The 25,258-nt window shown below is 39.2% G+C and overlaps 1 protein-coding gene across 3 annotated transcripts in view; it reads right to left on the reverse strand.

The window, feature by feature from the left end:
* Nucleotides 1-25,258, reverse strand: part of PHKB (phosphorylase kinase regulatory subunit beta) — a 199,460-nt gene that overhangs the window by 12,869 nt on the left and 161,333 nt on the right. For 2 of the 3 annotated variants that reach the window (XM_026652662.2, XM_026652660.2), the window contains 6 exons: nucleotides 21,764-21,825; nucleotides 21,513-21,675; nucleotides 19,633-19,714; nucleotides 16,513-16,570; nucleotides 14,274-14,364; nucleotides 12,843-13,045 (listed from right to left, as the gene is read on the reverse strand). In XM_026652662.2, coding sequence (XP_026508447.1) covers nucleotides 12,843-13,045; nucleotides 14,274-14,364; nucleotides 16,513-16,570; nucleotides 19,633-19,714; nucleotides 21,513-21,675; nucleotides 21,764-21,825 — 659 coding nt within the window. Of the gene's footprint in view, nucleotides 1-12,842; nucleotides 13,046-14,273; nucleotides 14,365-15,393; nucleotides 15,485-16,512; nucleotides 16,571-19,632; nucleotides 19,715-21,512; nucleotides 21,676-21,763; nucleotides 21,826-25,258 lie in introns of all 3 variants that reach the window. The other variant, XM_026652661.2, reaches the window with a different exon arrangement.

Below are 25,258 nucleotides of genomic sequence, written 5' to 3' on the forward strand. Positions count from 1 at the left end.
ACTGTCATAAAAAGCATAAAATGTTAAAAGCAAATTATATTTGGATTGTTTAATGGAATATTAAAACTGCTTATAAAAACTGGCATGTTTCCATTACAAGACAGCATCATTTAGAATGAAATTATCTGCTCACTGGAAACTCATCTGGACTGAGTCACCTGACTTCTACTTTACAGACTGAACAAAAAATAAGAGCTTGTGCGTACTGTTTAGTTAGCCTCAACTTAATTTACATCTGACATCTTTCAGATATGTTCTTGAAAAGGCATTGCTGGCCCTGTATTCAAGTATGTAACTACACCTTTACCTTGATATAACGCTGTCCTCGGGAACCAAAAAATCTTACCGCGTTATAGGTGAAACCACGTTATATCAAACTTGCTTTGATCCACCGGAGTGCGCAGCCCTCCCCCCAGAGCACTGCTTTACCGCCTTATATCCAAATTCATGTTATATCGGGTCGCGTTATATCGGGGTAGAGGTGTAATTAGTAAAATGGCACTTTTACACCATCAGTAGAGCATCACAATGTATTTTGATATATCACTGTTTATTGTTCAAACTTTTCTGAAATTAACTTATTTTTTAAAAAATCATTATATAATGTGGTACTCAGATTTTATTAAATTTGGATGACTAACACTTTTTCTTTCTCTGTAGGAAACTAAATGTCAAGACTACACTGAAACTCTGAAGCTATGTTTGGGTCTGGCATAAATGAAATGCCTGAAATTCCTGTGTCATGCATATGCCATTTTAATTTAAAAGTGTTTTCTATGAAAGGTTAAAAACTTGAACAATGCCATTCAGAATACAATTTTCAGGACTTACACATAAAGTAACAAAAGAGCAACCTCCTTCAATCAGTTCTGATATCCATACCTACATACATAAACAGGACAATATATAAAACAAGTATCCAAGATTTAGCACTTTAGTGGAATGTCTCTCTCTCTCTCAAAAAAAGGTTTTTTCTCTACTAGGTGCAAGGTTTCATTACAGAGAAATTTAAGTTATAGTTACTAAAAATATAAAAGACAGATACAAGATTTATAACCTAACAATTAAGTCTGATTTTTCATATGCTTATAAATTCAGTCAGGCTGAGACAGATGTTGTTTATTTCAGCCAATAATCAAATGTGAAGCAAAAAGACATACTTTTAATGGTGCCCACCTTTTGATATGTAGCTCTGATGCTCCATTTGTGTATGTCTTTATATTGTTTTATTTAAGAGGAATGCTAATAATAATTCAAAGAGAAATATTGTTTTAGTTCTCTCAGAGTTTCCATATATTGTAGCAGGGAATTGGAAAGGAAACTGCTTATAATTTCCCAATTCTCTGGCTGGTTCTGTGCCAGCAATAAGCTGCTGTACACTCTACTGTCTGACAATTATTCCCAAGGGATCACTTGCTAACTTGTGACTGATAAATGTGCAGGGCATCCTGATCAGGCCCATTCCCCACACCAGTCATAAGCCTTATGCTGGGCCTGAAGGAGGGAGTAGTATAGGAGCTACTCATATGCCTGCTGGGGACCCTCCGACATGGGGGGAACACTAGTTTGGAAATTGCAGCTGTTTTCCACTCCCTTTTGCACCCCCAGAGTAGTGCAAAAGAAGTAGAACAAGACTGAAAATCTATACATAATGCCTACTCATACATTGGGCAAAGATGGGTCATAGTACATGAGCTGCGTGTTACCACCCTCAACAAATGATTAGTAGATGGATATACTGGACTTAAAAAAAAAAAAAAAAAAAACCAACTTTCAGTCTCAAACCCCCCCCCCCCAACAGAAGTCAAAATCACAAGTTATTAATTCAAATAAACTCAAGACAAATAAACTCATGTTTGCATCTGTTTTAACAGTGATTCCACAGTGCAAATTGAAAAGCTTTGTAGTCTCCATTTAAAACCCTAAATTATTCACACAGTTCCTGTGTATGCATGTAGACTGAATCACTGTTTACGAAACTTTGAATGCTGAGTCCCCACTTTAGGAAAATGAAACCATTTACACGCCCCAACCCTGCAACTCCACCCCTTGCTGAAAGTCGAGATGTCCTAGGCTTGGTCTACACTTACCCCCCCAAGTCGAAGTAAGGTACGCAAATTCAGCTACGTGAATAACGTAGCTGAATTCGACATACCTTACTTCGAACTTACCGCGGTTCAGACGCGGTCCACACGCGGTAGGCAGGCTCCCCGTCGACTCCGCGGTACTCCTCTCGTTGAGCTGGAGTACCGCAGTCGACGGGGATCACTTCCTGGTTCGATTTATCGCGTCCAGACCAGACGCAATAAATCGAACTCGGAACTTCGATCCCCAGCCGCCGAACTAGCGCGGCAGTGTAGACCAGCCCCTAGTGTATACATCTTCCTTGCCCACTCCCCACAAATAGTTCTTATTGCCCCTCATCCCCCTGGCCCACGTTTGGGAAATGCTGATGTAGATCTTCAAAATAGGATACATCATCTTCTTTCTTACATGCTTTGATGAGCCATGATATAGGCACCTAAGTTAAAGCCCATTCCAATGACAATAAACGCCTCAAAGCTATTGTTTCAGACTCTACAAACTCATGCAGATGTCGCTGCATTGCATCAGTTACATTCACTTCATGTTCTGAAAGTTCTCTCTGCAACCATAACTAGAGACTTTTTAAATAAATGAATTCTGAGACTTTTTAAAACAATTTGGAGATATGTCCATGCCTCCACACCGAGGGTAGTCCTTTGGGCATGCCTCATCTTACGGGAAACACTGACTTTAATAATACAAGTGCACTTTCAGATATTTTGTTCAGAATATTAAGTCATTCCTCCTTCACTTTCCTGCCAAGTCCTGAGTAGCACCCTGAAAGCATAGATGTCAGTAAGTCTTAAGTCAGAGCCAGGAACATTTTCCTGCTTCCCTTTTGTGCTAGTTATGTCATCAAGTGTGGCAAGGGACTCAAAGTCAGGACGTATGGCAGGATAAGTGATTTTCAGCTATAAAAAATATATTGACTTTTAAATGACTAACAAATACATGTCTTTTGGTTACTTAGGATGTTCAACAAAGTTTTTGAATAAAGATTTGAAGCTGATCTTTAAAAATCACCATGCAACCAAGGGTTTGATATTTTGAGTTAATGAGGGAGATGTGCCCCATTTCTCAGTGTGTGGTGAAAGACAGAAACAGGTGTCACCCATATGAAAGGAAGCAGTGTTCTACAAGAGATGTATTATCAATGAAAACATGGTAATTTGAAGGTTTGTGTACTGCACTTGGATAATAATGATTCAGACAGCCATATGATTTGATGATTAATGGATAGTAAGGTAGATTTAGCCATGTAGATAGCTATCATTACCCCAACTCTCATATCAAAAGTCAGAAGCAAACCTGTAGAAATTGCTTTTAGTGGATTATGGGTTCAGAGCATCAATTACATTTATTTTCTTTGCCTGGACAAAGCAATGTCATTGTCCTGTTACTAAAATACAGAATTACCTTTGGAATTGGTTCACTGATACAAAGATGCAGTTTAGGCATCAATAGGAGTTCATTCACTGACAAGGTATTTTCTGTTTGTAATTGCTTATGTGAGGTGTTCTGACAGTATAAAATGTGGAGATGAAAAATGTTTGATAAAATAAACCTTTAGCAGTATCTCCTACTAAAACCTGAGTGACAGAGCTTGGGTAGAAAGCAGGTGATTGGAGGTCTTTACAGTAATGGGTCTGTCAGGAACTTGATCTTTTTCAACATGAAAGCCAGACTACAAATCAATAATGAGAGACCAAATCAAATAATTATCAGACTGGAATACTATTTCTGTGAGAAAGTTAATTTTACTTATTGAAGTGGGTGATAATAGTAAAATAAAATTGAATCTAAAGGATGAAACCTTGGAACAGGGAGGAACACTGACACACTGGGATTGGTTTAAAGAAGATTCTGGGGTGAGTCATGTGAATAAGCGGACACTGCAGAAAGTATGTTTTACAATGGGAAAAACTGTTGCACTTATGAGCGACTCTACCAAATATGAACTGTTAATAAAACCAATATTTTAGTATGACTAAAGATAAGTTGACTTGAAAACACTGCTACTGCCCATGGGTACCTTGCAAATTATCCATACACTTGGAGTTACATTCCTTCTGGAATGTCTGCCAAAGAACATCTGGGAGGTCATAGTGGACCACAAGATAAATACGAGTCAACAGTGTAATACTGTTGCAAAACAAGCGAACATCATTCTGGGATGTATTAGCAGGACTGTTATAAGCAAGACATGAGAAGTAATTCTTCTGCTCTACTCCGCTCTGATTAGGCATCAACTGGAGTATTGTGTCCACTTCTGGGCGCCACATTTCAGGAAGGATGTGGACAAATTGGAGAGAGTCCAGAGAAGAGCAACAAAAATGATTAAAGGTCTAGAAAACATGACCTCTGAGGGAAGATTGAAAAAATTGGGTTTGTTTAGTCTGGAAAAGAGAAGACTGAGAGGGGACATAACAGTTTTCAAGTATGTGAAAGGTTGTTACAAGGAGGAGGAAGAAAAATTGTTTTTCTTAACCTCTGAGGATAGGACAAAAAGCAATGGGCTTAAATTGCAGCAAGGAAGGTTTAGGTTGGACATTAGGAAAAATTTCCCAACTGTCAGGGTGGTTAAGCACTGGAATAAATTGCCTAGGGAGGTTGTGGAATCTCCATCATTGGAGATTTTTAAGAGCAGGTTAGACAAACACCTATCAAGAATGGTCTAGATAATTAGTCCTGCTACAAGTGCAGGGGACTGGACTAGATGACCTCTCGAGGTCCCTTCCGGTTCTATGATGTCAGCCAGCAGTGCTTTAAAAGGGAGATAGATGATTATCTAATGCCCTGATGGAGAAACTCTTCCATTTAAGTAGGACAGGCAGGTCTGGTGGAGTCATTTCTGCTGCAAGCCAGGTTGTTTTCAACTGCTAGAGAGCAGAATTTGTCAGTGGATGTCAGTCAGCCAGCATCCAGGCTGTGAGATGCAGGGATGTTGGCTTGGTATAGATTTGTCCCTCCAATTGTGTGATAACATCTGGTTGTATCAGGAACACAATCGGGGAGCCATGCTGACAGGATCATGAGATTGGAATACCAAAACTGCCTGGGTCTTGCTGGGGCTATTGTTAGGTCTGCATTTTCACTGATCTTCCCGAGGATTCCTGGTATCAAAGGAATTGACGGGTAGGAATACATGCATCCCAGTGACCATGGAATCAGAAAGATGTCTGACAGAAAACCAAGACTGGCTCCTGCTCCGGAGAAGAAACTTCATCATTTGTTTTTCTGGTCAGATGCAAACAGGTCTAAGCTCGAGTACTCCCATCTGCACAAAAATGGAGTTCCTGCGTGAGCATTCATAGTTGTTTCAGTATTCATGACTGTGATGGTCCAATAGGGTATTCTGGGGAAGATGTAGAGCCACTGGCATGATGTGGTGTCTGAGGTACCATTCTCCTAAAGGTGGATCACGTCATGGCACAGCAGCAACAAGTGAGCTCTTCCCTGCTTGTTGATATAGGGCATTCTTGTGGTGTTTGTGAGTACCTGTCCTGTGACAACTCAGAAGTGCTGGGAGGAAATCTGTGCATGCCAGTTGAATGTTTATGGGAAGGTTCACCACTTGGAGGGACCAGAGGCTCTGGATCCAAAGGTGGCCCAGATGAGCTCCCCATCCTATTATGGATGTGTGTATCACCTTTGTCATACTGGAGAGAAATGAGGAGGATGACACTCCTCTGCAGGTGTGTGGTGGGTCCTTCTACAAGTCTAACCAGGAGAGGATTTCCGGCAAAATTTTGACCAATGTAGCATGTATATAGTGTCTGCTATGTAGATTCACTGATCTCCGCAACTTTTGCATGGAGCAAGGTGAAGTCTGGTAAAATGCATCAGAGAGGTACAGTTTCAGGCAGACTTGGGCCAATGTTCTTGGATGAGACTGAACCTGGTTGATGAGATTTAGAATGGTGAGAAATCTGACATGCGGCAGATACTGCCACTATGAACTCTATGCTCTGAGTAGGGGTAAGAATGGATTTTGCTCTGAGGCTCAGTGCAGTGAAGAGAATGAGGATTACTCAAATTGAGTCGTTCACTCGCTGAGATGACCAACCTCAGATTAGCCAGTTCAAGTAAGGGCAGATTTGAATTCCTTGCCTTTTCAGATGTGCAGCCACAATTGCTAGACACTTGGTGATGACCCTCTGGGCTGTGGATAGGCTAAAGGGAAGAACTCTGTATTGGTAATGAGACTCCCACAAGAAATAGGTGGTATTTCCTGTGGGCCAAGTGAATTACGATATGAAAGAATGCATCCTATCTTGAGGACCTACAGTTGGAATTATGGACACCAAAGTCACCATCCTGAACTTTAATCGACAAATGAATTTGCTGAGTTGTCGAAGATATAGGATGGAGCGCCATCCCCCTTTCTTCTTTAGGGCCAGGAAGTAACGGGATTAGAACCACCAGCCCTGGAATTTCATGGGCACATCTTCCACTGCTCCAAGTTGCAGGAGGAAGTCTACTTGTTTCCTGAATAATATCTTGAGAGGGGTCCCCAATGGGGAAAGGAAAGGGGGGGGGGGACTGTAGGAATGGATTTACACTGGAGTACCCCTTGTGCACAATCTCCAAGACCCACTGGTCTGAGGCAGTCCCATTCTCTGCTTCCAAAAACAGAGAATGGGTAGAGATTGATTGACCTCTTATTGTGTCTTTTGGAGGTTTTCTGAAAGCGACTGGTTCTCTCCAGGTAAGATGCCAAGGGTCTTCTGACGTCCAGGGTATACAAAAACTCTTCCTCGTTGGTTGTATTTGGTTTTGGGTAGAATACAGGCCAAGAAATTGGCTGGTTGATGTGGAAAGAGGAAAGCACCTTTGGGATGAAATTCAGATGAGGATGCAGGTAAACCTTGTCCTTAAAAAATACTGTATATGAAGGACCTGACATTAATGCTCCCAACTCCCCTACTCTTCTGACCAAAGTAACGGCCACCAAAAATGTCACCTTCATTGACAGATGCAGCAGCAGTCAGGTAGCCAATGGTTCAAATGGGGACCCATAAGTCTTGACAATACTAAGTTTAGATCCCACAGGGAACAGAATCTTGGCATCTTATGGACATGTTATTGGAGAAAATAGAAAAATTGTCCATTTAAGGATGGACGCCAAAATAGCAGCCAGATGTACTTTGATGGAGTTAACTGCCAAATCTTGGTGTTTCAGATATAAGAAGTAGTCCGGAATATGTTGGAACTGAAGAACTGGTTGGTGATACCCCACACTATTGAGACCAGATGGAGAAATGTCTCCATTTAGCAAAGTAAGTAGCTCTTGTAGAAGGCTTTCTACTATTTAGCAGGACCTCTTGAATGTCTTTTGAGCAAGCCTGCTCTCTATTGTCTAGCCATGGACCATCATTAAGCAAAGGGATTATAGGCTCAGGTGGAATAGACGACCATGATTCTGGGAGATTAGGACTGAATCTAGTGGAAGTGAAATTGTAGGCTTCACTGAAAGCACCAGAAGAGTGGAGAAACAGTGCTGACGGACCCATGCTGCAGCTATAGGTATGACTCTGGTCCTGTCTTATCTTTAGCAATACCCCGTGAATGAGTGGGACTGGTAGAAAAACATAAAGGAGCTGCGTGATCATGTCAGTAAAAAGGAATCTGTTATGGAACTTGTGCTGTGACCCTGTAGGGAGCAGAACTGCTGACACATTCTGTTGGACTTTGTCAAATAGGTCCACTTGGAGAAACCCCCACAGCTGGAAGATGTACCTGGTCATTTCTGAGTGAAGAGACCGTTCATGATGACTTGTAAATGATCCACTCAGTTGATCTGCAAAGTTATTCTGTACACCCTGAAGGTAAGATGCTTCTAGAGCTATTAAGTTGGCAATTCAGATCTCCCAGAGTAGAGTTGCTTCTTGACAGAGTGGAGAAGAGCAGCCCTGTTGAGGTAAAACATTGCTGCCATGTTGTCTGTAAGGACTAACAGGCTGCTTCCCCTGATCTGCAATAGAAATGCTTGACATGCCAGTCAGACAGCTTTCAGTTAAGTGACACTGCTGTGTAAAGCTAAGTCCTCTGAGGACCATAGATGCAGTGTTTGTAGAGAATCCAAATGGGCTTCCCAGCCCAGAGCCAAACCATCTGTCACTAGCATGAGAGTTGGCTGTGGGTGGGCAAAGGGAATACCTATACATACATTGGCTGGATCTGTTCACCAATCTAGGGAGGTGAGGACATGGGAGGCTATTACTGCTGAGAGTAAATGATGGCAGCTTGGTGAATAGACTGATGACAGTCTATTCACCAGAATTCTGAATTGCAGTCTGGCATGTTGAACCACATAGGTACAAGAGGCCATGTCACTCAGAAGCCTCAAATAGTTTTATGCCGTAGTGACCAGCCGAGCCTAAATCCATAACAAATCTGTAACAATTGATTGAATTGCCGGGAACCCTTGAGTGTGGAAGAAAGGCCCTGGCTTGAGATGAGGCCATTACAGCCCCTATAAACTCTATCCTCTGTACAGGGGAGAAGAAAAAATTTTCTTTGTTGTTTAACAGTCCCAGAGCATTAAATGTTGACTGAATCCAGGCAACACTGTTCTGCACTTCTCATTTGGACTAGCCATTGACAAGCCAGTTGTCTAAGTAGGGGGTAACACTGCACTCCCAATCTCAGGAGGAATGCAGCTAATACGACCATGATTTTTGTAAAGCTACTGGGAGCTACGGACAGACTGAAAGGTAGTAGAGTGAAATGGTAATGATTTCAACTTACCAGAAATTGGAGGTACTTCCTGTGAACTTGATTGATTGCCACATGGAAATAGGCATCCTTTAAGTCGAGGGCAGCATACCAGTCCTTGAGATCCAAGGAAGAGATAATAGAAGCTAGGGTGACCATGCGAAATGTTATCCTTTTTAAGAACTTGTTGAGAAGATGCAGGTCTAAAATTGGTCTGAGACACTCTTCCCCTCCCCCCTTCACATTGTGATTAGGAAATATTGGGAATAAAACTGTTTCCCCCTGAGACCACACAGAACCTCCTATATGGCTCCCAAGTGAAGGAGTGATTAATTTCCTGCATAAGGAGTTTCTCGTGAGAGTGGTCTCTGAAAGAGGGACGGGGAGGCAGGCGTGGAAGCAAACTGGAGAGTATATCCCACTTCCACAGCGCTCAAGACCCACTGGTCCAAAATAATCTGGGACCAAGCACAGTGGAAGTGGGATATGTGGTTTTGCAAAGGTAAGGGAGGTTCAGAGCTGGAGAGATGGAGACCTCACAGTCAAACTGCCTACTCTGTGGGTGCCCTGAGGGGCCTGGAGCCGGAGCCAAAGTAGCTGGAGGGGGAGGCCTACGCCTATAACTCCTGAACCTTTTTTTTTTTTTTTTTTGGTTAGGTAATGCCGAGGAAGAAGAGCAGAATATTGGTGTGTCTACTGTGGCCAACAGTGCTTCCTGACAGAGGCAGGTGTGTACAGATCTTAAGTCCATGGAGCTTCCTGTCCATCTTGTCCGAGAACAGAGAAGGGCGTTTGAATGGCAAGTCCTGGATAGTACTCTGGACTTCATAGGAAAGATCAGAAGACTGCAGTCAGGATGAGCTACTCATGGCCTCTATGGGCCATGGTTCTAGCTGCCGAGTCTGCTGCATTCAGCCTCGCCTGCAGTGAAGTTCTTATGACCAGTCTTCCCTCATTGACCAGGGAAGAACACTCCTCACTTGGATTCTCCAGGAGCAGCTCCTTGAACTTTTCCATGGAACCCCACAAATTAAAATTGTATCATCCCAACAGGGCCTGTTTATTAGTAATATGCAGCTGCAAATCTTCTGTCAAATAAGTCTAGCCTCTTAGCATCTTTTGATTGGCGGGTGGAAGCTTGTTGCCCCTGTCATTTTCTCTTATTAGCTGCTGCGATGACTAATGAGCCCAAATGTGGGTGAGTATAAAGGTACTCAAACTTTTGTGAGGGTACATAGTACTTTCTGCCCTTTTCGGAGGCAAAGAGCATGATGAAGTCTGCCATAAGGCCCTTATCAGCTCTAGTACTGCCTCATTAATTATCAGAGCTACCCTTGAGGGACCCATCAATGATAAAATGTCAACCAGGCAAAGTGAGGACTCCCTGAACTCTTCAACTAATATACCCAAGTCTGCAGCCACTCTCTCTAACAACTCCTGATAAACATTAAAGTCATCAGAAGGAAATGAAGTTGTGCTGGACGAAACTGCCTGGTCTGGAGAGGATGAAGAGGAAATGAAGACTGGAGGGGGTAGAACCTCTTCTACTGACTATTGCTCTGGTGCTGGAAACTCCTCTTGATACTCAGTACTGGGCTTGCTGCTGGACTCTGGGGACGGAGCTGCTGAGTGCATATACTCAGCCCTTCTAGATGAGGGAACTGAGTACACGTGATCTGGAAGCTGGTGGGAAACCTCAAGGGTTCCAAAATGGCCACTGATGTGGATCAGGGCCCCACTGTCCTGGCCACATTCCCATGGAAGTTCCCATTGAAGGGTCACAGTAATAGGTGGGAAGAGAGGATCTGTGCAGAGACCGGCAGGTCCTGCTTTGGGGTTGTGATATGTAAGATCCCACCACCAAGTCTGACCATCAGGATTCCCCTTCCTCTGACCATGGTCGGGCTGATCCAGTCAGTGCTGGGAACTGGTGCCAAGAACCTGGTGATAGATGGAGTGACTCCATCATAGCCGGCTTTCCCTTGGACAGTACCAAGGGTCTGCCTGTGTGTGAAGCAGGCAACTGTGGTACCAGAGGTTGAATCACTGGCAGAAGTGGCAGCAGTGCTGAGGGACTGGACTCCAATAAGGAAGGAGACACTTGAACCAAGAGGCAGAGCAGGTTTCTTGCCACCGCAAATACCTCCCGGGTAGTTGGCACTGAGATGGTCTCTTGTTGCGGTGCTGAAGAAGTTGACAGTGCCACTTCCAGAACTGGGCTCAACAGTGCCCCTTGCAGAGCTGGAGCTGACTCTGGCACCAATTTGGAGGAAGAGTGCTTAGGTTTCAGGTGCACTCTACTTGACTCCTTCTTGACCTCTTCCCAGACTTAGAGAATGGAAACTTTCCCTTGACTGTTTCCTCTCTGGAAGATTTGTATTTCTTCCTTGGTACAGGCAAGAGAGAACAGTGCTGGGATTCGCCAATATCTGCAGGTGTGTTTCTCACTAAAGCTGCAGTACATGACACTGAGTAAGACTAGGACGGCTCTAACAGTAGCCTAAGAGCCGCCTCCGTCAGCAGGAGTTTCAGCTTAGCCTCCCTTTCCTTCTTCATCCTAGGCTTGAACTCCCTGCAAATCTAGCACCAGTCCTTCATGTGTGCTTTCCCCAAGCACTTCAGGGAGCTATTGTGCAGGTTGCTCACTGGCAGAGGCCTGGAGCAAGAAGCACATGACTTGAAACCTGGTGACTGAGGTATACCTCGATACCAGGAATAGAAAAAAAAAAAAAAAAAAAAACAAAAGGGAAAAACAAGAAGTCTTTTTTTTTTTTTTTTTTTTTTTTTTTAAAACACCACAACTATAACACTCTCTCTCTCTGTCTGTCTGATATATATCTATATCTATATAACCTCTTTCCCAAAGAGACCACATGGAACCTCCTATATGGCCCCCAAGCGAAGCAGTGATTAATTTAAAACTGTTCTGGTATAAAAGAGAGTCCCAATGACCATTTCAGGTGGTAAGAAAGAACTGAGCAGGTCTAGGGGTGGCTCTGCCCTTAATACCTTCACGCAGTGGCGTGCGGCAGCAGAATGAGCTCAAGTCGCCCAACAGGTACCATTGAGACAAACAGTTTCCAACAGTCATGTGCTAGATGTACCAATACTAAGAGTGGAACGTACATGTGCAATCACTTGAAGAACTAAGAAAGTTGAAGCTTTCTACTAAGTTTTTTCTTCACGATGATGCTCCTCTACTGTACATAAATATAATTTTACATGATACTAGAATTAAATTTTTATCTTTACTGACATAGCATTTAAAGAAAAGAAGTAATATTTCTCATCCGAAGTATACGGTGAATATAGAACAGCAGAAATAAAACAGCAGGGGACCTATTTTTAGAATAAATTAAATATAAATAGTTCACATGAAATTTAAGAAGCTTCAGGACAAAATTAGTAATTCAGAAGATGAGGATGTTATACGACAGAAATATAAATTAAACCTGAAAAAGGTAAATCAGCAGTCAAGCAGAAACTACTTGAGAAAGAAAAGATAGCATCATAAAAACTCGGAAAACAGCCTCCACTTTAAAACTCTATTTAGGTTTAATGAAGTGACTCCACCACGTAACACTGCAAAAAAGTAATACTCATTATACTGCACACTGTATACAGCTTGGCAGAGTAATGTGAATCTTACTACAACTTGCGTGATAAAAATGTTTTAATAGAGCTAGTACAGCAGAACTACATTCTGCTGAATGATCTGAAGTTTAGGTATAGGTTTAGATATATTCAGAGAATATACTTGTCTTTCCAAGTATATTCTCTGAATAAGAACGTGATATTTACCTGAACTAGTCATTCTAACTTAGCTGGAAATATTACTATAGCTGAATACATGTTACATTAAACTACGTGCAAAATAAACTAAGACTTAGTGCAAAATATAATAAATAAATAAAAGCTTCAGTGTATTTGCTTAAATGAATCACTAGCACACCAGGGCCCTGATCTTTGCTGGGGCATCTCGTTACTACCATAATACAAATAAATAATAAAAAAATCAGAAACAAAGACATGTTACTGACCCAACTCGTATTTTTAACATGCCACTAAATAGTTCAGGTGAGTTTGAGATGATCCAGCCAATGTGAATGACAAGTTCTTGTTGAATTACAGCTTCCCTCTCATCCTGTAAATTGCACTTGTTGTAGATGATGTTCTTAATCACTCCTGGAGACAAGGGATTAGAAATAACTTCTTCTTCATGGCCAAAAGCTCCAAGAGTAACCTAAGAACATATTAGCAACAATGTAGGGGGAAAAACAGGAACAACAGATGACAATTATAAGTTAGACTTCATATTCTAACCTTTCCCTGGTAGTATTAAAACTGCATTTGGGGCAAAATATAGCGTGGTGTCAACTGATTGGTAAGAGTAACTGGCCCAAGAGAAGGTGACCTTACTAGGCCATCACTTTATTTTGGAACAGTTTGGATAACATGTATCCTTGACTGTTTGACTTTTCTAGATGGTATTTTCCTTTCCCATGTCATAACTTTCTAGCAAGCCTTCCTTAAAATTAAGAATCAAGATTCTTGTTACTGTTTTCTTAATATTTTTTTTCAAAATTGTGTTCTAGATTTTAAAATTCTAATGCAATCAAGATATTGGACTAGTTAGCCAAAAGAAAAACATGCTTAAAAATGTAAAAATTTAAAATTTCTCATCTACTGTAAGTGAAACAGAGAAAAACACACACTTCCTGACATTTTAAAAAAATCTACATTAAAAATGTTTTTACCAGGACAGGTTAATCAAAAAAGGTGAAAGTAAGCAACTACAAACCACTCTACATGCACATTGACTTTCCTACATAGCACTAGAAGCATGCTACCAGCCCTTCATGTTTGGAATGATTTGATGATGAAACTGCCTGATATGTATTTTTTTCTAATTGAAAGAAATTTTTTATAATCATACTATAATTACTTTACACTTTTTGTGCCAGGAGGGCAAACAATAGTGCAATTTAGGGTCTAGGACTAGGACAGGTAAAGACAGAAAAATGTGAATGGTGAAAAGTTCCCCACTGACTGGCTACTCATAGTACAAAATGTATTAATGTCCCTTTTAGCTTATTAGGTTCTATATATTAACTTTTTCTTTAAATAATGTTTTACTACTTGTTTCAATGTCCTTTTGTATATTAATTCCTCCTTAAAATTTCTAACATATGTTCCCCCTTAACTTTAATCGCAGCATCTCTCTCTCCCCTTTCCCATCTAGTTCTGGTCTGCTCAACTATCTACTCTATGTTGCTCTCACAAGCACAAGTATATGCAGAACATTAAATTTACTAATTTTTATTTAAGTCAGTTCTTTTGTTATTTAATAAATGAGCTTTTTGAGTCTTTTACTTTTTAAAGTATCTGAGACCTACAAAATGAAAGAGCCTATACAGATTTTTTCTCTTGATTATCATTGCTGAATGCAATTCTGAAAAATGCAGACTTACCTGTTTGCCCTGAACTAAAACATTAGTAATAGATGGTGCAAGGCTGTCCACTAGTTTACCTAAAAGGCTTGCTGCGAAGCGCACAACAGACCTGAGGGCAGAAAACAGAGCAATCCCACTGGATATCAAATGCTAGTTTAATGGATTAAAATATGTGTTTGAATTCTGTCACCACATTTGATAAGTCCCAAAAGGCTAAACTATGAAAATACATATAATATTTGTTTTTGAAATGTCACTTCATACAGTTTTTCTTATTGGGATAAATCCTGGATTTTTATTAATCACTGGAGCAAGTATAGAATAATGGCTGTGTTGGGAACAGATAGAACTCATTAAACTATGGACTGCAAATAACAAGCTGGCTTTCTTTTCTCTCACAACATATTAAGAAAACAGAATGTTATAATTATTTCTTCTATCAAACAATGTCTGTTTTGTTTGCCACCAATGTTTTTGTTTGCCATCAATTTGCAATCAATGAAAAATTTCTCTTCGGTAGATGTTTTGGTTTGTTTTGGAAAGATTTAGAAATTTTCAAGCAAACTGTATTAATCTTTGCAAAGGAAATAAAGCATTTAACTTCTCAGAAAGTTATGCTGAAAGATTAGGCAAAGATTTTTGTTGTAAGAGTAAATACCGCATGTGCAACACATATTTAAATGACATTTTTGACAATTTTTGCCTCCAGGCAATATTTTATATGTAAGCGATGAAAAGAAGGGAATCATGTAAAGTGCTGGGTTATAACTGGCTGCAAATTTCAAGAATAACTAGAATTACACGGTATTATTACTATTAAAAAGTAATATTTAACTTTATAAATCATAATTTCATGACAAAATGGAAACTGAAGTTTAAGCTAAGTTTAAGCTTTTCTGACATGGGGTTTGTAGCTGCAAAGAATCATTTATCAAGAGAGTTAATCAACAAGTTACAATATTCAATAAAGTTAGTACAAAATCCATCAACCAAACTGATACTGACTTCTGTGAAAAATGTTGCGCACTCTTTGAAAATCAAGAGCAAAGCATTTCAAAACTGCACTAGCTGATCTATCAAAATGCAAGTAAGCCAACAAATCTCAAGCAGCACTATTTAAGACCTCTGTGCACTTTACCTGTTTCCCATGTACCAGCAAAGTAGTAATATGTGGGGCTATAGAGGAAGCAAATTTCTGTGTAAATGCAGCACTGTAGCGTACCATCAACCTAGGTATGCCATATGACAATCATAAAAGAGAAATGAAAAATAAGACTTTACATATTTTAGTTTTACAACATGCCTCAGTTTTCTAAGTATTAAAAATACCAACAATGAAAACATTTGGTTTATAAGTGGATACAGGTCCATTTCATTCTATTAACAAACTAAAACTAAAAAACTGAAATCAATTCTTATATTTATATAGTTAATATCTTTTCCAAAAAACACCTTATTGGTTAACAGTATTTACAAGGTGAGAGTGGGCTTCATCTTAGGCTCAAATCTTGTTTTCTATACTAAATAATGAGATTTCTATTCAACTTTCAGTCCAAATAGAGCAATTACTCAAACTACATGTAAATACTATACTTTACTTTCCCAACCCTTTAAAAATTATTTTGGTAAAGCCATCATTAACCCAAATGCCTTCAGGAACAATAAGCAGTAAACTGCATAAATTTATCTACTTTTGTTATTAATTTAATGTTTTTGACCACCAACCTTGCTACTGAAAGCCATTATTTTATACTGTTGTAACATTCTCCCCAAAAGACGACCATGTCAATTACCCTACTAATTCTAATTCTTTTTATCTGACTAGTCCTGTATGTTTATCATGCAATTTGTTAAACGGACATATTTTAACACAATTCTATAGGAAAAAGTAACACCAGTCACCCCGATTTCAGAGACAATGTCAACAATCACAGTTTATACTAATGGGTCCTCAGATGGCTACAGACCAATTTGTGAAGAATAACATTTACTGCTCTGATCACTGAGCCATTTGCTTTGTGATATACTTGTGACAGGAACAGCTACATCACCTATAAATTTATTTCCATTTGTTTCTTTATGTTAATTGATTTAGGCTAGATCGTCAGCTCGTGTAAACTGGTGTGGCTGAACTGAAGTCAGCAGAACTGTGCTTCTTTACATTACCTAACGATCTGGCCTTATGTTTTGTAAACAGGCTGAAAAACAGTATTTATCTATCAAACAAAAATGAAACACAAAGATATTATATACAAACCAGAGCTTTTTGCTGCCAGCTCGTCTATAGATTCTTTCAATATGGTCAGAAATAGTACCTAAACACATGAAAAAAATAAAAGCTGTAGTGGCTTTTATTCAGCAACAATAAAATAAGTTTGATAGAGACGTTAGTTCATTTTGGACCAGATTCAGTAAAGCACTTAAGTACATGTTTAACTTTAAAGTTTAAATTTAACCTGCCACCTAGTCATCACCGGTGTCCTGTGACACCGCTCAAGTAACTCTGACTAATTTTAGTCAAACCTGTTGGGAGACCATAAGAAAACTCAATAAATCAAATGTTCTACAGCATTTCATAATTTTCGCATAAGCAGCCAGCTAAAATAAATGTAACATAAGAAAATCAAGTTGGTTTCTTTTCTGTTGCCGGGTATATAATAACTTTTCCTAATTGTGAATTATTGGCTTATTTTGCAACGATTTTCTTTTTGATGACTACCTTGAAGGATCTCTGAAGATTTAAATAGACCAAAAATGGGCATTGGTAAGAATGTCCAGAAAATGAAGTCTGACAGCTTTATTACAAATAGACTGGCAATGCAGCAGCAGTTATAATAGCTAAGTATGCATTATTATACAATATTGCTCTGCTCATAACTAGTTTCCTATATCACCGTCCCCCAACTCCACAGGCCCTGGTGCACTAATTTAGCCTCAATGGCAAAGGATTGAGAACCGAGAGTTGCACTGGGGACCACTGGGTGAGATAGAGTGGGTGCTGATTACCATTCAATTCCTTAGGCTTGAAATATCCATCAGATTAAAAATTCATAGGTGGGATGCACTTATTTGTACCCCCCAAGTGTAGCAGCAACCTCCCTTCAAAAGGCAATGTAGGGTACATGGGAGAGTTGAACTGCAAGATCATAACTTGTGGATATGTAGATCTGAAGGCCCTGGGCATGTCAGCTGGAAGGACATAGGTCCTTCAAACCATTATTGGTAGGAATATTTTATTTATTTATTGTGTACAACACATATTCAGTGTTTAACGTCAGTCTCACTGCTCATGTGGGATAGCGTAAGAAACTGGCTGGCAGGGACTCTAGTCAATGATTTGTATTGTTTAATGCAAGATCAGTAGTTAATAAGGTTATCACCATCCACTACTTCACCTTGGATGACGCCTCTGATTGCACATATTAGTGCTATCTGATCAGAAGGCAATGCAGGAATTGTATTAAGCCCAGAGGTCTCGAGATGGGTACTTGGTTCATTATGAGTTGAGGATCAGGGAGATGGTGATTGTATTGGCTGCAACTAATCTTGAATATGGGAGGTTTCCTATGAACATTTTCCATTAGAGCAAGAAACTATATATTCAAAGTAATGACCACAGAAAGCTACTGAAGTGTCTAAGTCCACAACAAGTATTTTCCAGACTATTTGGGGTGGTGGGAGGGTGCACACCTCCCTGATGTTCAGAAGTAGACCATGTGTCTGGATACAGTGGCCAAAATTCACAAAATCTTAGTATTACATTGGAACATGTTTTTACAGTACAATGAATCAACCTTTCACACATCCTTTATACCTGTCAAAAATGCACGTGTTCTGGAACACCCTATTCAGGGGGCTCTCAAAAACTTTAAAAGTTGCTATCTTTGCTGATCCAAGCTTGTGTATTTTAGGGGTTCTGAATGAGTTGGTATTACCAGTTAACATTAAGAAATTGACTGCAGTAACTATTTTAGTGACCAAAAGAGTTATTTTGAGAAAATGGAAATCTGCAATTCCTCCCTCATACACTGACTAGCTTAGTGAGCTCTCTACTACTCAGTTAATGGAAAAAATGATTCTGTCTAATAGAAACACTTGGAAGAAATATGAGGGTGTCTTGTCACACATGAAACTATTGCATACTTTTGCAGTTTGGTATATATTAATCCCTGATGCTCATAAGATATATTCTCACTTATTTATCTATTTAGTCACGTTAGTAATTGATGCCCTGCATGATCTCTATGGATTAAGGTTTTTTGTTTGCTTGTTTTTTTGTTTTGTTTTTCCAGGTTTTATAAATAACGAACATTGAATTTTGTTATTTATATGATATTTCCATCTCGTGCATATATTCATATATGTTTTGTTTTGTGTTTATATTGTATATAAAAACAATAAAAATAAAGTTAAAAAAACAAAACACAATGAAGCATGTTGTATTTTTTAGTACTTTCCAGGATGTGTTTTATACAGCGATGCTGCATGTAAGGTATATTTATACTAGAAGTGCCAAGTCTCCATCATGTGCACTAACATAGAATTAGACCATACTCAGGTAAAGCCCTGTGAAATGAAGTGGTGGGTAAACTATAATACCCTAAGATTATCCAAGGGAGAAAATGTGAAGCAGAGTCCTAATTCCACCTCTGATCACCTCTTTCTCTGGGATGTGTGTGTAGGCTGAGGGGTGGGGAACAGTTTACAGCAGCCCTTGAAAGGGTACAGCTCACATCACTGGCCTGTCTGGAGCACAGCTCCACCCACTCCGCAACCCTTATTTTCCCCTTCCCATCCACTTGCTTCCTGAGGGCAGCAGAGCTGGTCCCAATCTAGCATTATCTAGGTTAGCATTACTGGGTTGTTATTATTAGCTTATATTTTGTAATGTCTTATGTGTATTTAACTCCTGCATTTTAATACAAAACTCTGATATAAAACTGAAGCAGAATAACCTCTATAGATAATATTTTGAAATAAAATCTGATTTCACAAAATAAGAAAAATAAAACAAAACCATCAATATAAGATTGCTGATACAGTTCAGACTCAGAGGCACAGGCACACACAACCTGCCTTCAGCTTCATTTTATTATACAAAATCAAACCCTTTCTGACAAAAATTGCTTGCTCAGACTTATGAATAGACAACAACATGCTGCATGCAAACAATTTAAAAGAGTTAATAGATTTAACAGCTCATTCCACTCTACAGTATATTGATGTGCATTTTCCATTTAAAGCAAAAACTGCTTTAATAGAGAAGAAAATAGCTACACAACTTTTTCTAACCATGTCCATGATTCATGTTTATTAGAACTACACAGAAAACTGCCTTCTCTAGTATTTAGAATAGTCACATGAAAGGATATCTGACCTTCCTTGGTGATGAAATTCGGTCCTTCCCTTTTGAGCAAAATACTTAACAGAATTGCTTGACTTGCTAGGCAATTGCAGTCCTAAAAAAGAACAACTTTCAGATTTAAATTACTAGCAAAAGGCATCACAGTTATTACAAATTCCACACGAACTAGAAGACAGTTGTTTTAGCAGTACTATACAACACACATTTCAAGGAGAAAGTCTCCCCTCCCCATAAATTCTAAATCTTCATTTGGTCCCCCTATAATAGTAACCAAATAGCCAATTTTAGGTTTTCAGTGGGACTTGAGGGCTCTCAGCACCTTACCAGATCAGGACCTTAGTGATACCCCAGTTATATACTCATCTCTATCTTCATTTTCTAGCTCCTCTGAAGGAAAGAGTGGCGCAGCAACACTGGTACAGAGTTTGGTAACTCTCTTTTCACTGCTGCTTTAGAATGGCTTTTTTTAGGACATATATTAAGGTTCAATAAAGTTGCACCACTGGGCTCAAAAAGATCATTCGTGTCTTGGCGCCCTGGGCCTCTACCATTGGCAAAACAAATGCTTGTGATCAGATGACTAATTGACATGATAGTTTTCCAAGTTCCCACTAAGACAGAATACTGAAATGTGAAATACTCATTCATTGTTGGTTTCTAGGTTGAATGATTCTTATACCCAATTGAAACTTTATAGTTGATCTTACAGTCAAAAGTCACTAAAAGGTCATCAGTCTGTCTAAGGGCAGGTCTTCACTACAGGGTGGGGGGGTCGATTTAAGATGCGCAAATTCAGCTACGCGAATAGCGTAGCTGAATTTGACGTATCAGAGCCGACTTACCCCACTGTGAGGACGGCGGCAAAATCGACCTCCACGGCTCCCCGTCGACGGCGCTTACTCCCACCTCCGCTGGTGGAGTAAGAGCGTCAATTCGGGGATCGATTGTCGCGTCCCGACGAGACGCGATAATTCGATCCCCGAGAGATCGATTTCTACCCACCGATTCAGGCGGGTAGTGTAGACCTAGCCTTAGTGGATTTCAACCATTCAGGGTTTTTTTTGTTTGTTTGTTTGTTTGTGGAGCTGCAGTCTAGGTATGAGGTATTTATTCATATGGGACACAACCATCTCTCCCCCTTTAGAACATTTCAGGTGTTACCAGAAAAAAATGATATGGATTCTACTAAAGGGAGTATGGAAAACTGTTAGCCGGAATGTGGCAGCTCAAAGGGTTCTGTGGCATCTGGGGAGAGGGCTACAATGAAGGAAGACTCTAGAAGCAAAAATCAGTACAGGAGAGGCCAGAAGTTACTAGTTCTATTTAAAAGCTGCAGAGAACAATTATATGAATTCAATGAATTATTGACCGTTTCCAGATGCATTTAGATAAAAAATGTTAATGGGTGCTCAAAGAATGCCAGACCTCCACTCCACCTAAGCCCTTCTCTGCTTCCCTTCCTCTTAGTCCATTCCTTCCCTCCTCTCCCTATTTATGTACGTCTTCTCCTGTTTTATTACCCCCACTCTAACATGTTATCTCTACATAGTATTGTCTGGTCTTGCAGCTTTGACAAGCTGTAAAATTGCATTATTGTATAATTCTATTAAAGATCCTGTGAAGCATGTGGTATTTGGAAATATATACTAGCCATAAGTCATTTTACCTTTTTGTTCTTTTCATTATCTGTTTCTTTATGAAAAAAATCAATAAACATTTAATAAAAAATAAAGATTCTGGCCAAGAAAACTGTTGAGAGTGGCTGCTGGGGTGACAATGTTAACCATGTTCATCTGAAGAACATGCTGTTAACTAGTAGAATTAAAACAAACAAAATATAATCTGATGAAAACTAGAACAAAACTATAGAACAATTTCTCCAATTTTCTTACATTCAGTTTCTGAAGAATCTCATAAGTCGACCTGTTTTTCCAGTCATTAATATTTACTTCTGGTTGTTGTTCAAGTTCAGAAACATTTGGAGTACTAGTCTGTCTCTTGACTTTCGAATGTTTTGGAAGTTCCAGCTCCTCAAAACTCTTAAAGTCGGGAGGCCTGAAAAAATAATTATTTAATTGTCCACAGTTCAGAAGATATTTTAATTGTGAAAAACACTGTAATTAGATCTCCCACATATCCTTACTCTTCTGTTTCACTGATTCTTAGAAAGTCAAGTTGTTCAACAACTGCTCCAGATATTAATGTCTGGGGAGGAAAAAAAAAGAAGCATTCAGCAAGACAGTATCAGTCTGTACACTGCACATACCAATTCTGAGATCAACAACGTAACAAATTGCTCCCTACTGAACAGGAACATTTGAGTTAGACTTATAAGAAACTGCTATATTTTAAAATACCAATTTCTCTTCAGTTTTCATGCACCTTTTCCTGTTCATGAGTAGCAAGTGTAGTATGTTATCACCACAAACCAAAATAGCTTAGGAAGGCCTTTTTTCTACAATTACAGAAAAACTGGTTACATACCCTACAGTAATTGTGGTTCTTTGAGATGTAGTCAGTGTGGCTCCCATTGTAGGTGTGCAGGTACCTCACGTTGCTGAGGAATCCAAAAAGCAGGGATAGAGAGCAGGTAATGGGAACATACTGACATCATCATCCTGAAGAACCACAGTTATTGTAAAGTAGCCATTCTCTCCTCTTATAGTATGCATTAGTGTGCAGAGATGCACCAAGAGGGGACAGGGCAGGGGACCCAGGCCCACCTTTGGCCATACACAGCAGAGGCAGGAGCTGGAGATGGTGGCTCCTCAGCACATCTGAGCCCGGCAACATGCAGGGAGTAGGCTTAGCTCCTGGCATGCATGGCAGAGTGTCCCCCCCGGGGTACCAAGCCCAGCTGCAGCCACTGTGAGGCCAGTCAGCCCCCACCCCAGGCAGCCAGGGCCCAAGCCTTCCAGCTCCAGAAATCATGACTCTGGGGCTTCCCCTCCCCAGGAGCTCCACAGCTGCCTGGGGTTGGGGAGCAGGTCTTGCCCCCAGTCAACCTCCCCCAAAGAGGGGAATCCCCAGGGCCATAATTCCTGGAGCTGGGTTATTTAATTGCTTTTTACATTTATCTTGAATGAAGAGCACCAGTTATGCCCACAAACTTCAATAAGGTTTCACCCAACTCCCAGCATAGCAAATCTATTGGGATTCCTTATTCTTAGTCATTCCTTAGTCTAGAAGTACTTCTCTCTTGTCCCCATACATATATACATACGTACACACACACTTCTACAGACAAATATTTGCACGCTCTCTCTCTCTCGCTCTCTCTCTCATAACAATGTTAAGCTTCTGTCATTAATATTTTAGTATGCTTATTGATTACAATTAATTTATTTAATATTCATATGAATTTCATATGTATGTCGTTCTAAAGGATATCTGTTCTAATAAAGCAGTTTTTAAAAGGACTTTCTTAAAAAGCATTGTGTTTTGATAGTTGTCAATAGGAGAAAAAAAATGGATGTGTGTCCTGTGAACTTTTAAACTCAGTTTCCATTTTACAATTTATAGTAAAATACCACAGTATTACACTGTGAGAGTTGATTGTGAAAATAAAAAGCTGCTTGCTTTTTTTTGTTTGTTTTTATTGCTGATTTCCTCCAGTCATCTTTCTTACATACATAATCCTCCGGAACACAGCTGATGATGGAAGCAGTTACAGACAATGAAAGTAAAAATTATTAAGAACAGTCCTGGAAACCATACAAATTATTTGTAGGCTTGGAAGGATTAGGCTTTTAATAAGTAATAGTCAATTTTACTAGACACATACAAACAGACAAAAAGTATTTCCATTAATAACTGAAATTTACAGTTAGGCAAAGAAAAATGCTGCTTGAGAACTATTAGAGTTTGATTTAAGAATATTTACTTTGTATATTTTGACATGTGACGTGGACAATTTAAGTTTTAATGGTTATAAAGTTTAAACTTTTTGAATCTCAACATCTACTGTCATTAAATAGATATTGTCTGTCAAAATTATAAAAAAATAAAAATTGAATTCTGCCAAACCTAATTATATGCTGTCTGAAAGGACGAATACATTTTAATGTACATGTCACAAGCAAATATTGTACACCCCCTTTTGTGAATTAAGATATTAAAGCCTAACTGTACATGTTCAGACACGTGCATACAAATGTACACACTCAATATAAATTATGAAAAAGCAGTATACAGTATATTGTTTTAATAGATAATGCGTTACCACCTTTTTGCCATCTCAGCCACTTTTTCAGGACTTTTTCCTCTTTAACGAAATGCACAGTTTCCAAAATATGACAATATACTCAGGAAATTATATGATTGGGCTTTTGCACTTCATGTAGTGGAAATTCTTGTATTTTCTGCACATTTGGCATAATATATCAGTTGACCAAACTGTATGATAAGTTTGTAAGACAATTTTTAGACTAAAGGAACATATACACTATTTTCTATCTAACAAATAATTCTCCTCCGTTGATCAGCAGTGCCTACAAATTTTGGGTGAGGAGGGGGAAAGGAGATAAGACTTCCTAAAACTCTACAAAACCTCAAATAAATGTTTAGAATTGAAAGAGGAATCATAGATTCAAGATGATTCCTATTTCACCCAAATCAGTTTCCCCATCCTTAATTTAAAAGTATAGTAGGAAGTAAACATTCACTGTTTCATAGTTAATATACTATAAACCTAACCTAGTCAGTATATATTATACTGAATCCTGGGGAAATGATAACTTACCTTCACAGCTGCTTTAACAATATATTCCTGGAAAAATCTCAGTAGGTTTTCAAAAAGAAATATATCATGAAGAGTTACTCAGGCATGTGGGGCAGAGTATGTAACCTTATTTACTAGTGTCACATTGGTCAATAATGCTCATCTCTAATTTTTGGTGCCCATGATTGGAATTGGATGGTGAAAAACCAGAGCACACAGAATACCAAGACACAGCACAACACAACCTCGATGAAAACCATCCTAGAGCCAAGCCAGTTAAAAAGGTTACTGAAATGTTTTTGCACCCTTCATGAATAAGACAGACAACTTAAACAGCAGTGATTGTCAAATAGATACAACAATTCTAAAAGGCTTATTAATTATATAAAGAATATTCAAGAAAAGGAATTGAATGTGGAGGGGAACAATGGTTTGCTGAGAACTTTGAAATAGTACATTGTGTAAAATAATGTAAGAGCACACTGTGTAGATAATGTTTGAGAAATGTTGCTTGTGACAATATATCAGTTTAATAAAACACAGAGTAATAAAAAGGAGGCATTCCAGATAAACATCAAAAGCCCCCTGGAGCCTGCAGGCAGCACTCTGCATGGATGGCAATGACATTTACATCAGGAACTCTAACTTATAATAGCCAGAGATTTTATGAACTAGGTGTGACTGCTGTAATTTACAAATTTTTATTTAAATGGTCATTGAAAGCATTTATTTTATTGTCAGAGCTAGGAATGTTCTCTTTGTAATTTTAACATGTTAGCTGGTTGCAGTAAACCCTAGTCTCCCCCTTAAAATTTATTTTGAACAGCTAATGTATTAAAACTGACTAGAACTTTAATGTTAGTTAATATGTGAAACACACACTTTTCCCTGCTGTTGATATGGCCCAGAATAGAGTCC

This window comes from Terrapene carolina, unplaced genomic scaffold (genome assembly GCF_002925995.2).
Source record: "Terrapene carolina triunguis isolate 2854851 unplaced genomic scaffold, T_m_triunguis-2.0 Scaffold130, whole genome shotgun sequence".
NCBI lineage: Eukaryota > Metazoa > Chordata > Testudines > Emydidae > Terrapene > Terrapene triunguis.